At 42.2% G+C, this 23718-nt stretch overlaps 1 protein-coding gene and 3 long non-coding RNA genes across 27 annotated transcripts; 2 read left to right on the plus strand and 2 right to left on the minus strand.

Annotated features, from left to right (window-relative positions):
* Positions 1–37: 37 nt before the first annotated feature.
* Positions 38–1839, minus strand: LOC125744507 (uncharacterized). 2 transcript variants are annotated; one of them, XR_007398420.1, is made up of 9 exons: positions 1802–1839; positions 1330–1614; positions 1190–1235; positions 1001–1142; positions 719–766; positions 624–669; positions 435–483; positions 244–292; positions 38–193 (listed from the first exon to the last, which is right to left on the minus strand). It is a non-coding gene; the product is annotated as an uncharacterized LOC125744507 (long non-coding RNA). The 2 variants fall into 2 exon arrangements; XR_007398419.1 differs by lacking the exon at positions 1802–1839 and adding an exon at positions 1661–1747 and having other exon boundaries at positions 244–338.
* Positions 281–6599, plus strand: LOC125744506 (uncharacterized). 18 transcript variants are annotated; one of them, XR_007398409.1, is made up of 8 exons: positions 281–541; positions 682–795; positions 936–1122; positions 1171–1247; positions 1295–1435; positions 1484–1544; positions 1643–1813; positions 1858–6599. It is a non-coding gene; the product is annotated as an uncharacterized LOC125744506 (long non-coding RNA). The 18 variants fall into 18 exon arrangements; XR_007398406.1 differs by having other exon boundaries at positions 682–873; positions 1013–1122; positions 1643–6599; XR_007398405.1 differs by having other exon boundaries at positions 1171–1294; positions 1390–1435; positions 1643–6599.
* A 213-nt stretch (positions 6600–6812) lies between these two features.
* On the minus strand, positions 6813–17533 carry si:ch211-161c3.5 (uncharacterized protein C3orf18 homolog). 6 transcript variants are annotated; one of them, XM_049016387.1, is made up of 4 exons: positions 17279–17533; positions 14474–14499; positions 14092–14218; positions 6813–6996 (listed from the first exon to the last, which is right to left on the minus strand). In XM_049016387.1, the coding sequence occupies exons 1-4, from the start codon at positions 17531–17533 to the stop codon at positions 6991–6993; spliced, it is 414 nt and encodes a 137-aa protein (XP_048872344.1). In that variant the 3' UTR covers positions 6813–6990. The 6 variants fall into 6 exon arrangements, with proteins under 6 accessions (XP_048872344.1, XP_048872340.1, XP_048872339.1 ...); XM_049016383.1 differs by having other exon boundaries at positions 6813–7020; XM_049016382.1 differs by having other exon boundaries at positions 6813–10914.
* Positions 9573–19580, plus strand: LOC125744508 (uncharacterized). The gene is made up of 2 exons (XR_007398421.1): positions 9573–9678; positions 16727–19580. It is a non-coding gene; the product is annotated as an uncharacterized LOC125744508 (long non-coding RNA).
* The last annotated feature ends 4138 nt before the right edge of the window (positions 19581–23718 follow it).

Below are 23718 nucleotides of genomic sequence, written 5' to 3' on the forward strand. Positions count from 1 at the left end.
GAAGAGGACTGCACTGACACAAGACCCCCCCCCCCCCCCATAACACACCTCACGCACAAAGTAACAGGAGACAGTACCCCCCTCCCCATAACACACCTCATACACAAGGTAACTGGGGACAGTAGGTCCCCCCCCCCCATTACACACCTCAAACACAAGGTAACTAGGGACAGTAGACCCCCCCCCATAACACCTCAAACACAAGGGTAACTGGGGACAGTAGGTCCCCCCCCCCCATAACACCTCATACACAAGGTAACTGGGGACAGTAGGTCCCCCCCCCATTACATACCTCATACACAAGGTAACTGGGGACAGTAGACCCCCCCCCATAACACCTCATACACAAGGTAACTGGGGACAGTAGGTCCCCCCCCATAACACATCTCATACACAAGGTAACTGGGGACAGTAGGTCCCCCCCCCCATAACACCTCATACACAAGGTAACTGGGGACAGTAGGTCCCCCCCCCATTACACACCTCAAACACAAGGTAACTAGGGACAGTAGACCCCCCCCCATAACACCTCAAACACAAGGTAACTGGGGACAGTAGACCCCCCATAAACACCTCATACACAAGGTAACTGGGGGACAGTAGGGTCCCCCCCCCCATAACACCTCATACACAAGGTAACTGGGGACAGTAGACCCCCCCCCATAACACCTCATACACAAGGTAACTGGGGACAGTAGGTCCCCCCCCCCCATAACACCTCATACACAAGGTAACTGGGGACAGTAGGTCCCCCCCCATAACACATCTCATACACAAGGTAACTGGGGACAGTAGGTCCCCCCCCCCCATAACACCTCAAACACAAGGTAACTAGGGACAGTAGACCCCCCCCCATAACACCTCAAACACAAGGTAACTGGGGACAGTAGACCCCCCATAACACCTCATACACAAAGGTAACTGGGGGACAGTAGGTCCCCCCCCCCATAACACCTCATACACAAGGTAACTGGGGACAGTAGACCCCCCCCCATAACACCTCATACACAAGGTAACTGGGGACAGTAGGTCCCCCCCCCCATAACACCTCATACACAAGGTAACTGGGGACAGTAGGTCCCCCCCATAACACCTCATACACAAGGTAACTGGGGACAGTAGGTCCCCCCCCCCCATAACACCTCATACACAAGGTAACTGGGACAGTAGGTCCCCCCCCCCATAACACCTCATACACAAGGTAACTGGGGACAGTAGACCCCCCCCCATAACACCTCATACACAAGGTAACTGGGGACAGTAGACCCCCCCCCCATAACACCTCGTACATAAGGTAACTGGGGACAGTAGACCCCCCCCCCATAACACCTCATACACAAGGTAACTGGGGACAGTAGGTCCCCCCCCATAACACATCTCATACACAAGGTAACTGGGGACAGTAGACCCCCCCCCATAACACCTCATACACAAGGTAACTGGAGACAGTAGACCCCATCCCCCATAACACCTAATACACAAGGTAACTGGGGACAGTAGACCCCCCCATAACACCTCATACACAAGGTAACTGGGGACAGTAGGTCCCCCCCCCCCATAACACATCTCATACACAAGGTAACTGGGGACAGTAGGTCCCCCCCCCCATAACACCTCATAAACAAGGTAACTGGGACAGTAGGTCCCCCCCCCATAACACCTCATACACAAGGTAACTGGGGACAGTAGGTCCCCCCCCCCATAACACCTCATACACAAGGTAACTGGGGACAGTAGACCCCCCCCCCCCCATAACACCTCATATACAAGGTAACTGGGAATAGTAGACCCCCCATAACACCTCATACACAAGGTAACTGGGGACAGTAGATCCCCCCATAACACCTAATAGGCAAGGTAACTGGGGACAGTAGACCCTCCCATAACACCTCACACACAAGGTAACTGGGGACAGTAGACTCTCCCATAACACCTCACACACAAGGTAACTGGGGACAGTAGACCCCCCCCCCCCATAACACCTCATACACAAGGTAACTGGGGATAGTAGATCTCCCCATAACACCTAATAAGCATGGTAACTGGGGACAGTAGATTATTATGTTGTAAAATATTATTATGCTGTTTGAATTCATAACAAGCACTGTTTCTAGCCAGTGTACAGTGCTGCCCACTGTTAGTGCTTTTTGCAGTTGTTAAATTGGAGTAGTTTGGCTGGAGCATGGTAGCCAAATATGAACCAATCAGGTGCCCACTGATGCCATGTGACTGGCAGGTGAGGGACTCGGACTGTCTGTTATATTTTTCCTTGTGTTTGAAAGGCCAGTCATTTTGCAGTCACTGTATTACACAGACTGCGACTTCAATGTTGCCTACAAGTTCAAAGCAGGATATCATAGAATGGGTACATTTTCTGTGTTTCGGAGATTTCTTATTTCTTGTGGTATGTACATGGATTGGTTTGTTTAGGGCTTGTTTTCCTTATTTGAGGCCCTGTCCTTCTGTATAATCGATGGCAAAAAGGATTCTGGCAGGTTGAAGGCCTTTGTATAGAAAGTGTGACTTTTGGTATTGCTACTACGTTTTTTTTTTGAAGAAGAAGAAACTGGTTCAGCTTCTGTTTTGCGTCTGTGAGGTGTAGTTTGTGAAGAAGTATTGATGAAATGGGGGCCAACCCAAGAGCAGTAAGTAGAATTTTAGCAAAAACAATCAGTGTCAGGAAAGCTTGGGCAAAGGTATGATTTAGTGGTAGGGTTAGGGATGGCTGTTTGGAGATTCAGGCAATTATCATTGATAAGGAGACTAAGTTTGAATGGAACATGAATCGTATAACTCAGCCTTTCCTACATTGCCTTGATCATTTCCCCACTTAGATATCGCAGCACTGACTGGATTGAGATGCTTGATTTCCACTGTATCCCAAGCATTTTTGCTTTCGGCATGTGAGGAAGGTGAAGGAAAGTCTTTGTAAGCTGACTGGAAGTTTTACTTTTGCTTCTTGTGATGTTTTTGCCCGGCAGAGAGGTTCATGCTGATATTCCAGTCATGATAATGCATTCAAATCAACATGTGCTGATGTGTTCCAATTAGCACAAGGTGTATATCCTGAGGAGAGGAGAACTCCTTAAGAACAGCAGAAAATGATGATACAGGCACCCAGGTATACTTTTCTTGTTTATGATCTGCTGTAGTCTGGAAACTGCCTGGAATTTTGTAGGAATAAATGGGAGAAATCTTCAGCTGTTCAGTTTGTTTCAGGGTGAACCTTTTTTCCTGCAGTGCCTACATACCACCAGGGGGAGCTGTTCTACTCAGCTTTTCCAAGGAAATGTGAGGGAATGTCTAATATCTGTAGTGTGGGGGTGTTAAACCAGCATACTTCTTCACAGCACTCAGCACTGTGTTATTCTTAAAAGCCCCGTGATTTTTCCTTTTTTTATGAATTCTTCACACATTTTTATTGTATTTTGTAATACTTTTAATAGCTACGGTCATCTTTAGGTGATTTATTTCTATTTTTGAGGATGGTAATTTGCTTTAGACTTCTTTCCCATTTCTGTGAAATAAGAGTGTTGGTTTCGCTAATTATTTTTAAATCTCCAGTTTGTTTTATTGTGAAAGAACAGTGACCTCTCTGGGATATTACAGGCAATTACAGGGATTACTTGTCTTTCATTGGATGGTTTCCATTTTATTTTTTTTAATTCCTGTCTTTAGTTGCTTTTTAGGAGGAAATTGAAAAAAAAAATGTTAATGGTCATATATAGCCTCTCCCCAGGTTATGATGGGGTAAACCGATAAATTGATCGTAAGGTGAAAATGCATTTTAGAGCAGTACACCTACCCCAGTGGTTCTCAGACTCGGTCCTCTGGCCCCACTGCCCTGCTTGTTTTCCAGCTCTCCCTGCCCTACACACTGCTGATTACCTGGATCAGGTGTGTTCAGTCAATCAGAAGCTGAAAGACAGCTGGGACTTGTGTGTGGGGCAGGGATAGCAGGAAAACAAGCAGGGTAGTGGGGCCCGAGGACCACCTTTGAGAACCACTGACCTAACATAACAAACACCATAGCCTATCCTACCTTAAACATGCTTAGAATGTGTACATTACCCTACAGTCGGGCAAAATCATTAACACAAAGCTTATGTTATAATAAAGTTCTAAATATCTCACGTAATTTATTAAATAATGTACTGAAAGTGAAAAACATTTACCCATTGTTAAGTCGAGACATCATAACCTGGGAAGCGTCCGTATTTATCAATCTCTCTGAAATATTGGTGCTATAATTCATTTTTTTGACTTGAAATAAGGGTGGTATGGGGGTGCAGTGATTAGCACTGTTGCCTCACACCTCTGGGCCCATGGTTTGAGCCTCTGCCACGGCTGTATGTGTGTGGAGTTTGCATGCTCTCCCCGTGTCGTCGTGGGGTTTCCTCTGGGTACTCTGAGTTCCCCCCACAGTGCAAAAACCTGCTGAGGTTAATTGGAGTTGCTAAATTGTCCGTAGGTGTGAATGGTGTGTGACTGTGCCCTGACATGGATTGGTGCCCCATCCTGGGCTGTTCCCTGCCTTCTGCCAATAGGCTCTGGACGCCCGTGACCCTGAATAAGACGAGCTGTTTCAGGAAAGGAATGGATGGATGGACTTGAAATATATCTGGGGCAGCGAGAAGAGTCTTGCTTACAGGTTTGTTGAGCAGGACATCAAGTCAGTCAGGACTTTGTTCCTCAGGGTGACATCCTTGTGGTAGACATTTTTAAAACCATTGGTCTGACCAGCAGCAGGTTTTTGAAATATTACCTTCATCCAGAATTCTACTAAAAAAAACTGCATGTAAGACAGCCGGTTTATTTTTTTTCTGTATTGAGCCAAAACTTTTGATTTGTTTTAAAATGAGCACAGTCTTTATTTTTGTTTTTACGTTCAATCAGAAAATGATTTCAGGTGTCAGACAACTGAATGTGTGCTCAGCAGATTACTCAACAAAACCTTTGTAATAAGACTTGATTTGTTTGCCAAAGCTTGAAGAGCATTATCCTCACCTGTACGACATTTATATTCTATTTTAGCATTTTTAGCCATGCTGTGTCCTGGGCTCTTGGTTTTTGTTTATTTCTCCTTGCTGAAGTGGATTTGACAGCCTTACTGCTGTCCCAGCTGTACTGACACCGTTCAGAAACTCGCGTTGCGCTGTTTCAGTATGATGTTCATGTTTGTAACTCTCATTCCGCATATCTTCAGGTGAACCTTCATGTACCATCAGTGGCATTGATGAAAGTGAGAACCGTGATACCGAGGGAGTGCGAAAGTGCAGGAAATAGAGAGGAAGGGACTACATGCTGTATCGTTTTGCCACCTTAATGGAAGTTTTATTAGGATATGTGGAGATAAAGACATAGAGATTTATATGACGGCAAGTGACCGAGTTAATTTGCTTGTATTGGGGGCGATAACCTGGACTCATGTAAATTCATGCATTTTGTTATTCAGAATAATGTAACAAATTAAATACTTCGATGTTCTCTTCGCGATGGATTTTAAATGATTTTCTGTATGACCGTTTAAAGCACACCACGTGATGGTTACACGGCTTTTGCTGATCTTTTGCTTGTTACACCTGTGTGACCAAGCAAACTCAGTTTTCTAGGTAATGTGTCATCAGACATAACCAAATGAAATGCTATGGTGGAAAATGAGATACTTTGTAAGTCCTTCCTCTCTGACTGCCTCTCTCCCTCGGCATTTGTGCTCCTAATCGCTGTAGATCCTGTGGACTACCTCTAAGACAAGGCACACTACCTCACCTCTTCCCAGAGCTGTTCCACCGCTGACCCAAAATGATCTATTCCCCAACACAGCGCCAACGCAGCCTACAACCCCCGCAAAAGTCAGGCCTCCCTAACCCTAACCCTGCTCAAATACTCTGTTTCATGTCAGACGCTTCCTTAAGCTGTAACATCCACGTGAACCTTTTCTAGGGGAACTTGAATATTTGAATACAATATATGTGTCCATGGTTTGATAATATAGTAAATATTAAACTAATCATACCAGAAAACAAAAAAATGAGGCAACAAAATGAGGTTCCTCAAGTCCTTGAAGGGACCGACTTCCATGGGGGGATGAGTTTGGCTTCAGGGGTGAGGTGGGGCTCTGGGAAATGTGGGTCAGTGTGCCTCTGTACCCAAGTCACAGCCACATACCTGTTCTCTTAATACCTCAGCAAAGTCAGGATACTCATCTGTTCATACGGTCAGTGCTGGGCCTGTGAGCCAGCCAGAGCAGCATGAGAATTTACGTATATATTTTGGGAGATGATTTTATGTGCTTGTTCCTGGCTGGCTGCAATGCCATGTTTTTATATGAAGATTTTTTATATTTTTTATATTGTTGTTGCTATTTGGGCGTGTTTTATGGTTTGTGATTTTTAAGTCTCTTAGTAAGTCTGCTATATATGAAAGTATTCCCTCTGAATTTTGTTCTGTAGTGTATCTTTACTTGAACTTATAACCATTTTTATTTGACTGGTTTTGTGTTTTCCCTTAACATTTTTAATGCTTCTGTGTGAATGGAGATAGTAGTGATTTTCCTTATGCTTTCCTTATGCAATAAAAATATTTCTTATGGAACATTACAGTTGCATCTACACTATATTATGAACAATTCACTGAATTGTTTGGTAGCTCTTGCTAGTCTAATTGAATATTGTATTCTGCCTTCATGTCATATTTTAAGCTATAATGACAATTCTCCATAAAGATTTTCTGTAAAATTTTACCTATTTCTTCAAACTTTCTCACACCAAACCATTCAAGCCCTCGCAAGTGTATGAATGAGTACTAATTGGACTGAGCAGAAAACAGCTTCCTTTATTGATTGTTTTGTCATTGTCAACATTAACAATGTAAACATTCCAGTATTCTCCCTTTTCGTGGAGAGTGTCCTTCTGAGCTGGAGAGGAGTAACAGCAGAGGGCAATCTTCTTCTCTAGGTTTGATGACCCTCAGCTCCAAGTAAGTTCTTCATCAGTTCTGCCCTTGCAGACAAACAGCAATCTTTGTTCAAGTGCACGGGCGCATCGCCCAAGGAAGACAGACATATGCACAGATTAGTGCACCCAAATAACATGCTGCGTATCCTCACAAATACCTGAGATGCATATGCACAGTCCTGGTGGTTATAAACACTTACAAATATAATGGTAATAAGTGAAAGCAAACATCATACATTTCCACATAATCTTGATACATAGATGTGGACAGTTTAAAGTGAAATGATTCTAGTTAACATGGACGAGTTGTTTACCATGTTCCCTAAAACCACTTCAACTATTTTGTAAAAGTGCCCTTGTCTATTATAAAATCTTTATTGTTGGAATTAATAACTATCGTCAGTCCTTCCCATTCTCCTTCACTTTAATGTACAAGTCAGGTAATTTTTACAATGAAATAATAATATATGTTCTGTGAACCAGAAGGAATTATCTAACAGAAAAAAATTACAGCAAGTTGTATGAATGATTATTCATTCTCACATTAAATTAATTCATAAATAGTCCTAATTGTTTGGGATGATGTTTGTTGAAGGGAGAAAAATCAGTAATGACAGCTCTATACTATCATACTATCCACACATACAAACACACTCACACCCAAACAAGCAAACAACAATAATGTATCTGTATGTCTTTCTGACATTGAAGTATGTTCATATAATTTAGAATTACATAATTCAGTTAAGTAGCTATTTGGGTTGATTTTATCTTGAGATATTACAATCCCACTCCGGTTTCCCCCCACAGTCCAAAAACGTGCTGAGGCTAATTGGAGTTGCTAGATTGCCCGTAGGTGTGCAGCCCTGCGATGGGCTGGCCCCCCATCCTGGATTGTTCCCTGCCTCGTGCCCATTGCTTCCGGGATAGGCTCCGGACCCCCCGCGACCCAGTAGGATAAGTGGTTTGGAAAATGGATGGATGGATGGATTTTACAATCCCGTTTGCAAAACATTGGGTCGCTATGTAAAGTGTTAATAAAAACAGAAAGCAATGATTTACAAATCGTATAAACCCATATTTAACTGAACATACAACAAAGAGAATGTGACAAATGCTGAAAACTACAAATGTTATTGTTTCATGACAAATATATGGTCAATTTGAATGATGTCAGCAACACGTTTCAAAAAAGTTGGGACGGGTATGTTGACCACTGTGCTACGTCACCTCTTTTAACAACATGGTGTAAACATTTGGTAACTGAGGAGACCAGTTGTTGGACTTCTGACAGTAAAACGTCATCCATTCTTAGCTGCTATAGGATTTGAACTACTCAACGGTTCAGTGTCTCCTTTGTCGTATTTTTCATTTCATGATGTGCCAGATATTTTTAGTGGGTGACTGGTCTGGAATGCAGGCAGGCCAGTCTAGGACCCAGACTCTTCTACTACGGAACCTTGCTATTGTAATGTATGCAGAATGCGCTTTAGCATTGTCCTGTTGAAATACATCAAGCCTTCTCTGAAAAAAGACGTGTTGTTCCAAAAACGTGTATATTTCAGTCAGCAGTAATGATCCCTGATACGCAAGCTGCCAAAACCATAGTTACTAATGCAGCCCCATACCACCATGGATGCTGGCGTTTGAACTGTCCACTGATAATAAAATGGATGGTCCCTCTCCTCTATAGCCTGAAGGATATGCCATCCATGATTTCCAAAAAGAATTTGAAATTTTGATTTTGATCAGACCACAAGACACTTTTCCAATTTGTTTCAATCTTAAATGAGTCGGCGGTGTTCCTGGGTCATGTTTATATACGGTTTCTTTGCCTAGCAGAGTTTCATCCTGCATTTATGGATGCAGCAACAAACTATGTTCACAGACAATAGTTTTGGGAAGTGTTCCTGAGCCCATGCAGTGATTTCCACTATAGAATCTTTGTTTTTAACACAGTGCTGCCTGAGGACATGAAGATCACGGCTATTCAATATCAGTTTCTGGTCTTGTCCCTAGCATACAAAGATTTCTTCGGATTCTTTATAATTCCCAAATTCTTTCCAATAATACGTTGAGGATCATTATTCTTAAACTGTTGCAATATTTGCCCACCCAGTCTTTCAGAGAGCAGCAAATCTCTCCCTGTCTTCGCTGTAGTGATACTCTGCCTCTCTGGGCGGCTCTTTTAATATCTACTTACTGCCCTGTTGACAATTGACCTAGTTAGTTGTGAGATATCCAACCAGCTGTTTTGTTTTAGCATCACACAATTTTCCAGTCTTTCGTTGCTCATTGTTGCTCCTTTTTTGAAATGTGTTGCAGGCATCAAATTCAAATTGAGCATATGTTTGTCATAAAACAAAAAAAATGTCTCAGCTTCAACATCTGAGGCATTGTCTTCGTTATCTTTTCCATTAAATATGGGTTTCTATTGCAAATCATTGCATTCTGTTTTTATTTACATTTTACACAGCATCCCATCTTTTTGGAAACAAGGTTGTATCTATTCAGGAAATGTGCACAAGCATTCACTGCACACACGCAGCGCACACAAAAGTAACCACCAATCTGCATTTTTGTATGGTCTATACCACATACTCCTATGAATGGAACTAATTGCATTTCTGTTCTCCTCATATTTTTGGCTGTTTTGGCATCAAAGGAGGAACATTCACTCCAAATCATCAGTTGGAACAGTGGGATGATGAAAATGAGCAAGGTAATTTCCGTGGTTAATCTTTTTGGTATGAATATATTGTTATACAAAGTCTTTGGATTATCTGACACAATGTATCCAACCCACCGGGGTCAAGGCCCAGGACTATTGATACTACACAGTGAACTGAGAAGGTGGGAGAGACACATTGTGCACAAAAAGGAGTAAAGAAAAACGTATTCCTGTGACAAGAATAAACTTATGATGTATATTAGCACTATCCCAGAGTTATGCTGACAATAGCTGAAACACATGTTCCTACCACTAGTCTGAAACCAGAAATCAGACATGGCTTGCTTGTTGTAGCCCATGTAGCCCATGTCTTCCCCTAGGGTCTCTCCCGAAAATGAGTTGATTGTCCTATTAGGCTATTGTAGCTTTGGGATTAAATTTGTCAGTGTACAGTTTAGCACTGAGGTCGATTGATTAAATCTAAGCATAAACACCATGATTAAGCTCTATTGCCTATAAAGAAGCAATCTTGCATGTGAAAAACAAATTTCCAGCAAAATACTATTCCAAAAGTCAAGAAGAGGTCAACGCGAATCAGTCTCCAAGTTCAGTACAGAACGCTGCTACTCGGCTGCTGTTCCCCTTCTACTTTTATTAACTATTGACCATTTCTATTGTTTTGGACAATTGGACATCCAGGAGGATAATAAAATAAATAAGTTATTAAACTCAAGCTCTTAACAGTAACATATAATAACAGATGAATAAAGATGATGAGAGAGATAAACAATAATAGTACATTCCAATTGCGCACCATGATTGTACTTAGCCCTTCCCCCGATGTCAGGCTGCTGTCACTGGAGCCAGTCGAAGGGTTGTGAGAAGCAGGGGTGAGTTAACATCTAAATGCTAAACTGCTTCTCTCAGGTCATTCCCCTTGAATTTCGATAACGAGACATTCAGCAAAGCTCTTCCGAAATTTTCTTTGCTGTTCTGTTACAGCTGCAAACCATTTGCAATATACCTCTTTCAAAATAATACGAAGATACATTACGTTCATGATAATACTACGCTAAATGTTTAGATTTTTCTTGTTGCATGCCAAATATCTTGATTTGAAACACGAGGCGTGTCTAGCTCCTTCTTCACATTCACAAGTCCCTCTACGGCCTCAGACCCTCAATCTGCACCCAGGTTGAGATGGAATCATGCATTCATGGTCCTGGCCACATCCGTAAGCCCCAGTCAGCCAGGATTCTCTGTGTTTCCTAGAGTGGTTGTCAGGGTCTTCCGGAGGCAAAAAGAGAAAATGAGAAAGGTGGTTGATATGGTGTTTGGTGAGCTGATGCTATTGAGTTGGTGTATTCAGCTGCCTGGTCTAGTATGTAGTTCTCTTTTTCGCCCTAAAACAGTTCTATTCATGTGGTTTATGGTGTCTACCGGCCATTTACACACATACACCTCTTCCTTTTCTTTCCTTCCATTTCACTCCACTTGCTGTGTATTTAAGAGCTCCGGTGCAGCAATTCATCATTCCTATACTCTCATAGTAATTTCTGACAGCAACCTTTTAGAGGATCCAATTACAGTTGGGCCAGATGGACAACCAGATTTCACTAGACATTATATTGGGATGTGTGATGAATTTCAAATATTTGCGCATTTGGCTTAAGTCCATGAGAGTGCATGCTTGACCAAAAACGGCATGAAGGCAGTTTTCTGGTGGCTGCCGTAAGAAGCTTCAAACAATCTTTAGCTTGTCCAGCTTCTTTTCAAAATAATGACATTTGTGAAGAATAGAAGAATGGAGGCAATTAATACATAAAAGGATAATACTGGTATGAGCTGCAAGTAAAGATAGCTGTTATTCACTTCCCATTGTTGGGGCCCAGCAGAAAGCAGCCTGAAGGTTTTTTGTTTTTCAGCAGTAATTCTCATTAAATGGGACTGAGGGTGATTGGTTTTTATTTTGATTTTCAGAAGAAGAGGTTTTCAGAATGTTCTGGGTGGTACCTGTTACCTCGGCTTAGGACAGTTTCTCAGCGTTTGTTTTGATTATACTTTTGCAGTACATTGAAGAATATTGCAGGCCTGGAAGTGTGGATGTTTGTCTTTGTTTGCAGTTTTAATGCTACCATTACTCAGCGTTATTTAATACTGGGTATCCCCTGGTTTGGTTTGGTGTTTTGTGCCTGTGCTGGTGCTATTGCTGGGGAGCGTCTACATGAGTGTTTGTCAGGCTGCCAGCGTGGATGTCAGTCTGTTTCATTTTGAGTTAGTCTCCGTGTTTTTAGTTTCATTACTAGGTATGAGGATGACTGCTGAATGTAATTAGCTTAACTGCTGTTTTTGCTGGTGCCACCAGATAACCAATGTGTGTTGAGAATAGTGTTCAAGATAGGGTTAGGCCCTTTTCACAATGACTCTAAGCAGGCTACCTTTACTTCTAGGTTACTCTAGCACTGCACCACAATGTTCAAATACAAGAGAATTATACTTTCTCACTCATGGACGGACTGGGACAAAAACATTGGCCCTGGCATTTTGGTCCAGGCCGGCCCACCGCATACAGTCATGCACACCACCCATCTTTGCGCTCCCTTGAGTGTGTATTCCAATCGCGCTCCTTAAAAGCACTGCAATGCATTAGCGGGAATCAGTGAGAGCCCATGCATCCATCCATCTAGCAGCACAGAGGCTACAATGAGATCTTGATTTAATTAGCGACTGGGCTGATACATTTATCTACGTTAAATTTAATCTGCCAGGTAAGGTAATCCATGCAGGAAGCAGACATATAAAGCACAGACTGAAATAAAGGTAGCTGATTATGAGAAAGACCTCGGTGTGTTTGTTGATGCTTCCATGTCCCACTCTCACCAGTGTGGGGAAGCAATAAAAAAGGCCAATAGGATGTTGGGTTACATCTCTAGGTGTGTGGAGATTAAGTCAAGGGAGGTGAGTTTGGTCACCATACGTTAAGAAGGACATTGCTGCCTTGGAAAGGGTACAACGTAGGGCTACAAAAATGATTCCTGGTCTTAGTGGAATGTCTTATGAGGAGAGGATAGCTGAGCTCAATATGTTTAGCCTCGAGCAAAGGAGACTAAGGGGGACATGATTCAGGTATATAAGATTCCAACAGGACTGGATGCTGTTCAGCCAAATGGCTACTTCAATATTAGTTTAAATACTATAACACGTGGCCATAAGTGGAAGTTAGCGGGAGAACATTTAAAAATGAATTTGAGGAAGCACTACTTTACACAGTGTGTAGTTAGAGTATGGAATAGTCTTCCTGCTAGTGTAGCACAAGCTAAAACCCTGGGTTCCTTTAAATCAGAGCTAGATAACAAGCTTGATGGGCCGAATGGCCTCCTCTCGTTTGCAAATTTCTTATATTCTTATCACCATCCACTTAATTGTCTGGGATCCCAGGTCCCGGGTTCTGGGGGTAGCAACTTCAGGAGAGACAACCAGACCTCCTTCTCCCCAGCCACCTCTACCAGCTCTTCGTGGGGGATGCCGAGGCGTTCCCAGGCCCGCCAAGTGATAAAATCCCTCCAGCACATTCCAAAAAAAGACCACGTATTTTATCATCCAGAGGGAAATCGTGGAAATTCAAATATGGATTTTCTTTTGTTTGCAGCTGGAGCAAAAAGGAACACTGCAGTAGCATCTCCTTCATAACAGTGCCATGCTTGTCAGATGGTCTGCTGTTGACAGATGGTTAGGGTTAGGCTTTCTTGTATTCCAAAGTTTCAGTGTGGCGCTCAGATAAACCAGAAATAAAGGAAACCTGCTTAGAGTCAGATCGGAATCTCCCTGACGTCATGGGTGACGGGCCTATGGATGTGTGTGTGTGTGTGTGTGTGGGTCATGTAAATGTTACCAAATGTCCCAAACAATATTATTTTAGGATGGCATTTTTTCAGTTCCCTCAAGGGGAAATTCAATTTTATAAAAATCTGTGACTGCAAAAAATAAAAATGCCAAAAGACTGGTATTTTTTTTAGTTACTTACGATTAAGGTTAAGGCTGCCATTAGGGTTAAGGGGTTAAGGTTGCCATTTTTGGGGCTAGGATTTTCCCATAGACATGTATGGAGAGTCCCCACAAAGATATGAATACAAGTGTTTGTGTGTGTGTCTGTGGGTTTGCATAGATCACATTCGGGGACCAAAATGTCCCCAAAGTGCTGTAAAACCTGAAATTTCCCTACTTTTGGGGACATCATTTGAGGTCCCCATTTGGATAACCTCAGTTTTATACAAATCTGTGAATGCGATCAAAAAAGTAAAAAGTCTTGTATTTTGGTTGGTTACTTATGGTTAAGGTTAGGGATGGGTAGGGATTATGGGTGTCGTGACTGGGATTAGGGTTTTTCCTATAGAAATGAATAGAGAGTCCCCACAAGTATATAATTACAAACCTGTGTCTGTGTGTGCGCTAGTGCAGTGATACCTTGAGCTCAGCTCCAGCAGCAGCCGCCTCCCGGCTCTGCTCCAGCACCTCGCTCTCCAGCTCAGCCTGCTCTTCGGCCGGGTCAAAGCTGTACATGGGCATCAGCTGCAGCCTCAGCTTCTCTAACCTGGGGGACAAAGGAGCTGTCAGTCTGTGAGACGAAACTCCAGGAATCCAAAGGCTGGAACCGTGTGTTTGCAGAGTGGTCTGCAAAGCATGGCTGTCCTCTCAATGACCACATGCACCTGAAAATCTATACATTCATGTGTAAACGGTTTCTGCTCAGAGAAGAAGGTACAGTCTTCTTGATAATAGCATCTTTAACATAATTAAACATAATTCCTCTGTCAGTTGCATTTAGCCAAAAATCCTATCTCCTTACCTGTTACGTTTCCTGATGTACAGAATCTAAAATTGAGACAGGGGAGAGATTACGGTTACAACTTTATGTTGATCACATAAGATAAGTTTTACAATGAAATATCCCTCAACTTCAGATGACCAAGGGGCCGACTAGAAGAATACGTTTGAGAGACAGTTAGTCATTTACTTGTCTAACTAAAAAGATAGACCACACAGAATGAGACTTCATTCACCAATGGCCAGAGCTCATCATTGTGCATTTTCAATAAATAGCTAGACATGATCCATGATCCTTTTTCATTATGCACAAAAAAAATCATTTTTGTTGCTACAGTCTAAGACTTTGACATACAGCCATAGAACAAAATCAAGAGACCACTCTGTATTTTAAAATAAATCTGCATTTTTAAATCCAGGTTTAATTATGGTTCTGCTGGCAGAAGGCTATGCTGAGAAGTAGGTAGCGTCCAGGTTAAATGTTTCTAAGACAGCAGTGTATAAGAATCAGGTGAAGCAGGAGACACCGGGAACGACCAGAAACCAGCCAGGTAAAGGGCAGAAGCGACTTTCTAATGCCAAAGATGACCATCTACTTATATGTTTCAGTTTCTCGTGAATCGTAGGATGACATCAAGTAAGTTCCAAAGGAAAGGAAAGTGCAGGTGTGAAGTGTGTAAGAACATAAGAAAAGTAGAGAACATGAGAAACAGTTATGAAGTCCTATTGCACTTTCAATAATTCCATCCAGTTTAGAGTTTCTAGTTTCATTCTCATACCATACAAGTTAGACTTCCTAACATTGTATATTTGTTTTGGACTTTGCTCTTTGAACACTAAAATTAACCTCAAATTTAACCATGTTATGATCAATACTGTCAACAGAGGTGGGGATTTCAGGTCTGGAGAGTTCAAATCCAGACTAAGATTTTGTTTCAGCCAACCAGTTGAGTACCATGTGACTGTGACTCCTTATACTCAGCTGTGGATTTGTACTCTCTGGACCTGAAATCTCCAGCTCTCACTGTTAAGTGGTCCTATCCTAATTATTAGAGAAAACAAGATCCAGAATGGCTGCTCTCTTGGTAAGGATTTTAACAGACAGTAGAACCAGAGACTATGTTCCACTGTATCCCAGGTAAATTAAAATCACCCATAACTTCCACATCATTTTTATTATTCATAATCCTGATATTGTGCAACATTCTGCTTTCCTCTGCAGCTACATAAAAACAATTAGGCCATTTGAGTTTTTAGCATCTAGTTTTATCCATACAGCTTCTGTACTTTTATCTGTCAGCTCCCTTGCCTGCAAGTTTTCTTTTACATACACTGCAACACCAACTCCTTTCTTGCCTATCCGGTCCTTACAGAACAACATGTAACCATCCATATTACATTATGTATTCTCCATCATTGTCACGCAACCATCCATTGATCCATTTTCCAAACCGCTTATCCTACTGGGTCGCGGGGGGTCCAGAGTCCGGAATCAATGGGCACGAGGCAGGGAACAACCCAGGATGGGGGGCCAGCCCATCGCAGGGCACACTCACACACCATTCACTCACACATGCACACCTACGGGCAATTTAGCAACTCCAATTGGCCTCAGCATGTTTTTGGACTGTGGGGAGAAACCGGAGTACCCAGAGGAAACCCCACGACGACATGGGGAGAACATGCAAACTCCACACACATGTGACCCAGGCGGAGACTCGAACCTGGGTCCCAGAGGTGTGAGGCAACAGTGCTAACCACTGCACCACTATGCTGCCCCGTCACGCAACCATGTTTCTGTTATTCCTATAATGTCATAATAGTCTGATGAAATTAAAGCCTGTAAATCAAAAGCTCCTAGCATTTAAATACAGATGGCAACGGGTAGACCTTTTATAGTGCCCACTTTCATTATTATTTAAGGAATTCTGTCTCCCCCCACCTATATTTTTAACTAGCCTCCCTGCCCCCCTAGTCCGTAGTTTACACACTCCTCAACTACTCTACCAATAAGCCTCCCCACTACACTGGTTACCCTCCAGTTCAGATGTAACCCATCTGGCTTAAACAGGTCCCCCCTGTTCCAGAAGGACCTCCAATGCCCCATAAACCTGAACCCCTCTTTCCCACACCACCCTTTCAGCCATGTGTTTAATCCCCTTATCTCAGCTAACTTAGCCTGGCTCGCGTGTGGCACGGGAAGTAATCCAGAGAATACCACTCTGGATGCTCTGTTTCTAAGCTTATGTGCAACTTCTATAATTTTTTCCTGCAGAACAGCCCTCCTACCCTTGTCTATGTCTTCAGTGCCAACATGGACCATGACCACTGGATCTACCCCGGCCAAAAGCCTGTGCACAAGATCCAGAAGGCGAGACACTGCAAGGGACCTTCTCTCACAGCACTGCTAGGACAGTATGTGTCAGGCTCCTATAAGCAGGACTGAAGTCCCTTAAAGCAAGGAAGAAGCCCTGCATTAATGAGAAACAGGGAAGTACCAGGCTACAGTTTGCAAGAAATATGTAAATATATCCACAAACACACACACACACACTCATGGTCTCTTAATTTCTGGCTGTATTTCCACATTCCATCTCTGAGTGTCCTGCATATGAATGTGGAGTGCTAACATGTTATTATGTATTTATTGCTTATGGTTATGAACTGGGGGTGACATGCTGGTGCAGTGGTTAGAGTGGTGGTGAGATGAAGACTGCTTAGCCAGCTGAAGGGTGCAGATCAGCTAACAGAGACTGAAAGACAGGCATATCAGAATGAGTTATCTAGTAGAAAGTCCCAAGATGCATTGCTGTGGGCCTTCACTCACCATGACGACAGCCAGACCTATGACAGTGATGATACCAAAGGGTACCAGCACCATTGGTGCACCATACCCACCAGCCACTGGCTCGGGCGGCTTGCTGGAGTTGAAGCCAGTATCATTAGCAGCCACTGTCATGGTCATGGGGGTCGTTCTGGAGGTGTTGTTGTGCCGCCTGTCCCCATACACTGTGGAGCCCCGTAGAAGGACAGTGGTGGGGACAGTGTTGGGTGGCGGAGACTTTGTGGTCGTCACTGGCATCGTTTCTTCACTGGGGTAAAAATAGGGTCCTTTGGAAAGAGTCACTTCGCAGTGCGGTGCACTACTGCCCACAGAAACAGGCCCTGTTGAATCATGGTGAGCTCAGCCTTCCTGTCCCAAGCACCGAGAGCCCTCTCTGAAAGAAAAGGCAAGCTCATAGACATATTTCTCACACTGCAAGCCATATCAAAAATGTTTCAATCGTTGTATCACTACTATGGAAATTTCCTCGTTTTAGTAACACACAGGTTCCAGAATGGAATTTTAGAGAGAGCTCTCCTTAATAACGCAGCAAGGACAAATGCCCAGCAGGTCTGCTGTGACCTCATGGGGTGCTCATAATTAATGCATCATGAATGCGTTTCTGTTACCAACCACAAGTAAAGAGATCGGTGGATGGTTACACCACACAAAACCTGCATCAAGTCAAAACAATCAGCCAGTCATACTACAAGAATGCTGTTGTTACCTGACTCCGTTTTAACTTAGTGACAAAAAGAAACAGGCCTTGACATCTCATAAATATTTTACAGAGAAACTGTATAATGGATTTGTCTATATCCAAAGACAACCTGAGAATTTGTATAATTATATCATTTATAAGTAATTAAGCATCAACTTCATAGTTCACAAGAAAAATATTTTCTCCTTTAAACGAAACCTTTTACAGCTGCTAAATGGTATTAATGTGCATAATGTCATAAATTAATGCCTCACATGTGTTACTAAAGAAACTGAATTCTTTGATAACGATCCACTGTACATGGAAATTTGATAGTGAGTTCTTAAGGGCAGTTTCTATGTTTAAGATCAGTTTAAGTTTAAGAATATTATGGGAATTTGCTTTTTAAATAGAAGTAGTCTAACAACAGCATAACAACAATTAGCCTTGGAGAGACGTAGGTTATGAGAAATAGACTTCGTACACAGGGTATAATAACAGAAAATAAACGAGGAAAGTCACTCTTAAGAAAGGCTTAGGACATGTTTTGCACTGGAGGAGGAGGAATGAAACCATAGTAAGGGGAAGTGACAGAGGGAACACCTGCACCCCTTAAATTTCTCTGAGGACCCCATGACATTAAATGCTGCAGATAAAGGGGAGGCCTCTATCTCTGCTGGGGGGAGGGCAGGCCCACCAAGGCGAGAAGAGGCAGAGGAGCAAGGCCAACAGAAAGATGGTTACTATGAAACCGCAGGCTTCCTCTCCAAATCCCCTTGTCCACAAACCTTACGGTTTATGGGGGGGGGGGGGGGGGGGGTGTGGCAGGAAGTAGGGAGGAGATGGCGATGACTGTTTTTGAGATCTCTGCCCTCACACACATCATTTGTTTCTGCAGACAATGAAGTAGGTAGTTTGTAAACATTGTAAAGGAGCTCGGCTGTTACCCCATGAGAAAGACACCGAATACATTATATTAATGTCTAGCTGTTAAAACAAACAAAAACACTATTTTGAGTCAAGTAAACTGTAGGGTTCGAGATAGATAAATAGATAGATAGATAGATAGATAGATAGATAGATAGATAGATAGATAGATAGATAGATAGATAGATAGATAGATAAAACTTTATTAATCCCTCGGGTAGATTCCTCTGGGAAATTCGGTTTCCAAGAGCACAGCACCGACAGAAGTTACACAACGTGAGCAAATGTTATATATATACATATATAGATACAAAGACAAATAAAATATACAAAAGGGATAAATAGAATAAATAGGAATAAGAAGAATACAAGGGAATTGCACATTTCCAGTATTGAACCAAAAGTATTGCACAAAAGTATTGCACAGTGAAGTGAAGAGGCACTACAGCTTAGTTGTCCCCCCCCTCCTTTGTCCTCCTGTTTCCCCTCCCTCTCCCCTCCAGAGAGGAGTTAAAAAGCTTGATGGCGTATGGGACAAAGGAGTTTTTAAGTCTGTTGGTTCTTGTCTTTGGGAGAAGAAACCTGTCACTGAACAGACTCCTCTGGTTGTTTATGTTAGATATGTAAGCATATCAGAAATCCAATGTAAAAGGAATTATTAAACTTTATATAATGAAATATACAGGTTTTGGTGTGATCTATTTGGTTTTCAGATACATCAGCAACTCTGGAATCAGTCAGTTTTGACTAAAAGGCTGATATATTCATTACAGGATAAAACGTTTTACTTCTGCAGTGTGTGACGTATGCTCCTACACGGGAGTGCAGCACATGTTAAGCAATGCTCTTCCAAAAAACTTAACGTAGGTGTGAGTGAGGGCTACATGTTCGCTGCGTTGACTGATGCGTTATCTTTTTGTCTTTTGTTTCTGTGTTTGTTTGTTGTGTCAACCTGGGGGGGGGCAGGGTGGGGGGGGGAAGGGGCGGTTGTAGGAAAAGAACATGCAGCCATTTTTTTCACACCAACCACAACCCACACCTGTCAATCCACAACCCCCCCCCCCCCCAGCCGAATGTTCCCGTTACACTATCTTGCACCTCTAGCATGGCACTGTCCCTCTCTCACACGTGTTGACGTTTGCAGTGCCAGTGAGGAGGAGCAGACAGGATGTGGGTGGCAGTCTTTCGTCACATCAGCACGCAAGTACAGTACCAAGGAAAGCAGGCTGCAGTTAATGTTTAGAAAATTGGCCCTGCGGTATGAAAGCATTTCCACACGCATGCACACACAAGTGCGGCCCTCAGGACGCACACAGACACCCACACACAAACGAGCCTTGCCTGCCTAGGGCCCCTATCACCGCCTTGTGTGGCCACCTGCACGCTGCCTGACTCGCCAGTCAGTGAGGCCGGTAGCCCCACACGATGCACCCGCTCCGCTCTCACCTGTCACCCAGCGTTTTCTGAGCCTGAAAAACCTGACTCTGAATGAGCCTCAAAGCTGGGAATCTGGCCAAGTTTGCGAGGTTCTGGTCTTCACTCCCTGACCTCAAAGCTGATTAATCACGGGGGACAGATTCTGTTACTGAGCGGAGCTTTTTAAATATAGCCAGATATTTTAGAATAAGTCTGCCATATTCATCATCTAACAATGCAATACCAGTGAGTTCTTTATTTTATATTATTTTAACTCATTCGCAGATAAACATTTAGCAATATAATTCAAACCACGGTATCTATTTTTTTTTAACTATATTAAAATGATTAGCACTTTTGTTGTGATGAAATCATGCAAAAAGCAGCTTTAAGAGCTTTTTTCATTGAACAATGTGAATGGAGATAAATGAAATGCCTCCTCTGTGAAGGTCTATTGCAAAACATTTTTGCAATTTGTGAGACTAATGAAACAAAGCGGACTGTGAAGGAGATACTGGCTCAGACTCTGCTGTAACACAGATGTCCACGTGCATTCAGTCCCAGGCAGCAGCTCAGCTGTCATGTATGGGATGTTCAGAGAAGAGGGAAAGGAGCACATAATATGGAATGAAATCATAATTATCTTACTATTAATTTATTATACACTGTTAATATAAATTGCAGCTTTATTGGGGTGGGAAAAAGTTTCTTGTGCCCAAGCCACAAAGACAAAAACATGCCACTGCACTCACTGTGCAGGATGAGCCGCCCACTTAATGAGAAACATGTGCAGTGCCATCACACAACCAATCAGAATGAAGGGCCCACTGTCGACTTCCACTAGACCAATCACCAGGCATCAGACAAATCCACACAGAATTCCAATGACGAAATGATCACCGTCAACAATGACTATTACACTCATCCTCCTTGCTCTGTTTGTACTGAAGTTTTCCTGGATAACACTTATACGCAGCAAAGCAGGTTTATCCCCATACAGAAGAGTTCATGAAAGTTCACTACCTGATCCCATGAATGGTGTAGACACCCACTGGCCCAGGCTCTGTGCTGTGGCTGAGTCCAGAAGGGAGATCGAAGAAGGCAGCCTGAAGCTATTACTCAGGAGTATGAAAGATATCTTGCACAGCAGTTTTCTTCATCTGTTATCTTGTAATCTGTCTTCATTTTTTCCTGCTTCTTTGGTTCAGTTTTCCATCTCCTGTTCCCTGCCTACCGGCTTCTCAGCAAAAACCCTGGAGCCTCACAGACATGTAATACACTGAAGAAAAAAATACTACTTGCTACTACTTCCGGAGAAAAGGACCAGTGGTACCTTGTTGGGCTCCCATACTCTGCCTCTTTTTCCGTAATAATCTGTTGCTCTTGGCTGTTTTTCTCAAGTGTTTTTCAGAAAAACATCTTTTTCAGCTCCAAGGATGCTGCAATCGGAGCTCTGTGATCCAAGACAGAGAGCCCTCCCCCGCATGCTGCCATTGGAGCGCTCCGGTGGAATCTGAGTCCCTAGTTGGTTGCCTGGCATTGTCTGTCTGGATTTGCATGGATAAAGGCTGGGTTTAATGGTTCAGCCCACTAGATGCTGTCAGAACTGGCTCTTTTATTGTATCCGGGTGGTTACAACAGGGATGTTAACCCTTTGAATTCCTCATTGGCTTATTATAGGAATTCAACTAGTGCAAGAATGAAAAATGGCTACTTGTGAAGGATTTTTTTCATGACGTTGTGAAACAGGCATATTCACTCGTGTCACTAATTGTATACATTTGTCTTTTGTGTTGTGTCATGTTGAAAAGGTTTCCCCCGTGCTATCCTTCTCTACCTGAGAGACAGTGTGTCGCTCACACAACAAATAAACAAACAAAAAATATTCAGACAGCTTGATAATTTCCACTGAAACAGTTGAACCATCCACTTTGACATTTACTTAACACTGGACAAAATACTTTTCCATTAACATCAAAGTAGTTATATTTTTACATCAGCTCTCCTTTCTTCTATATTTCAGTTATTTCAGGTGACAGTCAGGTAAATAAATAATCACTTCTCAGACATCGCGTGGTTAAGAACATTAATTAGGGTACTCATACTTTCTTGATTTATGTCAAGATCATGCGTTTTCTAAATTACTCATAAAATGCACGTAGTTCTAAAAGTCTGTTTTGTATTTGTGACTTACATCAACTACCTGAGTTTAAATGATTGCTGTCTACAGGCCTATTAAGTCTCTGCTATTTTCTCTGTTTCAAATATAATAGTATTTATGTCGATGGTAAGCTGATGCATACAAACCAGCACATATCAGACTGAAAAATCATTTATCTCTCTACAGTTCATCATACTTATTACCTGGATGTATTGACAGCTCTTTTGCTCTTATGGGCATGAATTTCCCCCAGGCGAAGCAATAATACTCTAAAGAATGGTGTTAGTAACATAAACAACATAGTAATATTAAGTTGTACTGTAGTGCCATTAGCTATTTTTTCTGAATGGGATAGAAATGCTTACCAAATAGGTTTAGAAATGCATAACTATGCATCTAAATAGCAGTAAAGGCCATTAGGGGAATAACTGACCATGTGCAGTGTGTTAATTATGTGTTTAAGTCTAGTTTAAGGAGTTTAAGGTGACCACACTACTTTGATATGTTCATGGTTGTGTATGTAGATGTTTCGAGGGTATTGACAGGTGAGAATCTATCAGTTTATTTGCTACGTATTTGTAATTCTCTACATATTTAATTATGACAAATGATTGTCTTAGGTATTGGTATTTGATTAATTATAAAATATCTGTATACAGTTTTCAAATTTGAACCACGTGGATTTTGGAAGATCACAACGAAAAGTCACATAAAGAATAATATAAAATATATGTGGAAACATAGCATTTTTCTATTCATCTTTGAAGGTGTTTCATTCACGTACTAGGGCTGGGTGTCACCTGTAGGCATGGCCTAGTTGGCTGCCTTTGCACACACTGCCACCTGGAGGGTGTGATTAAAGCTGCACGCTGACCATCAATCAAGTTTTGTTCGCTTTGAAGCATTGATACTGGTTAGTTTCCAAGCTTCACAGAAGAGGAATGGTGAGTGTACAGCAACATATAGTGGTTGTAACTTCCATGTCATAGATATTTTATTTTTTTGAATAATGAAATTTAATACATCCATATATATGTACTACAGTACACTCAAATGCATGAGAAGTAAAGTGTCATATACCTTTGGTATTAAAGGATGATATATATGTAGCACTTCAAAAGAAATGTCGTTATAATAAACATGTAAACATACAGGAATAGACAGTATATTTCAAGTGTATAAGTAGTAGATTGGAATTAGCATTTTAAATATGATTTGATGATTATAATGGGCATATAG

This window comes from Brienomyrus brachyistius, chromosome 6, assembly GCF_023856365.1.
Source record: "Brienomyrus brachyistius isolate T26 chromosome 6, BBRACH_0.4, whole genome shotgun sequence".
NCBI classification, from domain to species: Eukaryota; Metazoa; Chordata; class Actinopteri; order Osteoglossiformes; family Mormyridae; genus Brienomyrus; species Brienomyrus brachyistius.

What these genes read in the sequence shown, in the direction of transcription:
- si:ch211-161c3.5 (XM_049016382.1), bottom strand. Translation starts at nt 17,533, where the DNA reads ATGCCAGTGACGACCACAAAGTCTCCGCCACCCAACACTGTCCCCACC. An exon ending in TAGGTCTGGCTGTCGTCATG is followed by an intron (nt 14,500 to 17,278) that starts GTGAGTGAAGGC and finishes TCTCAATTTTAG; the next exon opens with ATTCTGTACATCAGGAAACG. An exon ending in TACATCAGGAAACGTAACAG is followed by an intron (nt 14,219 to 14,473) that starts GTAAGGAGATAG and finishes TTTGTCCCCCAG; the next exon opens with GTTAGAGAAGCTGAGGCTGC.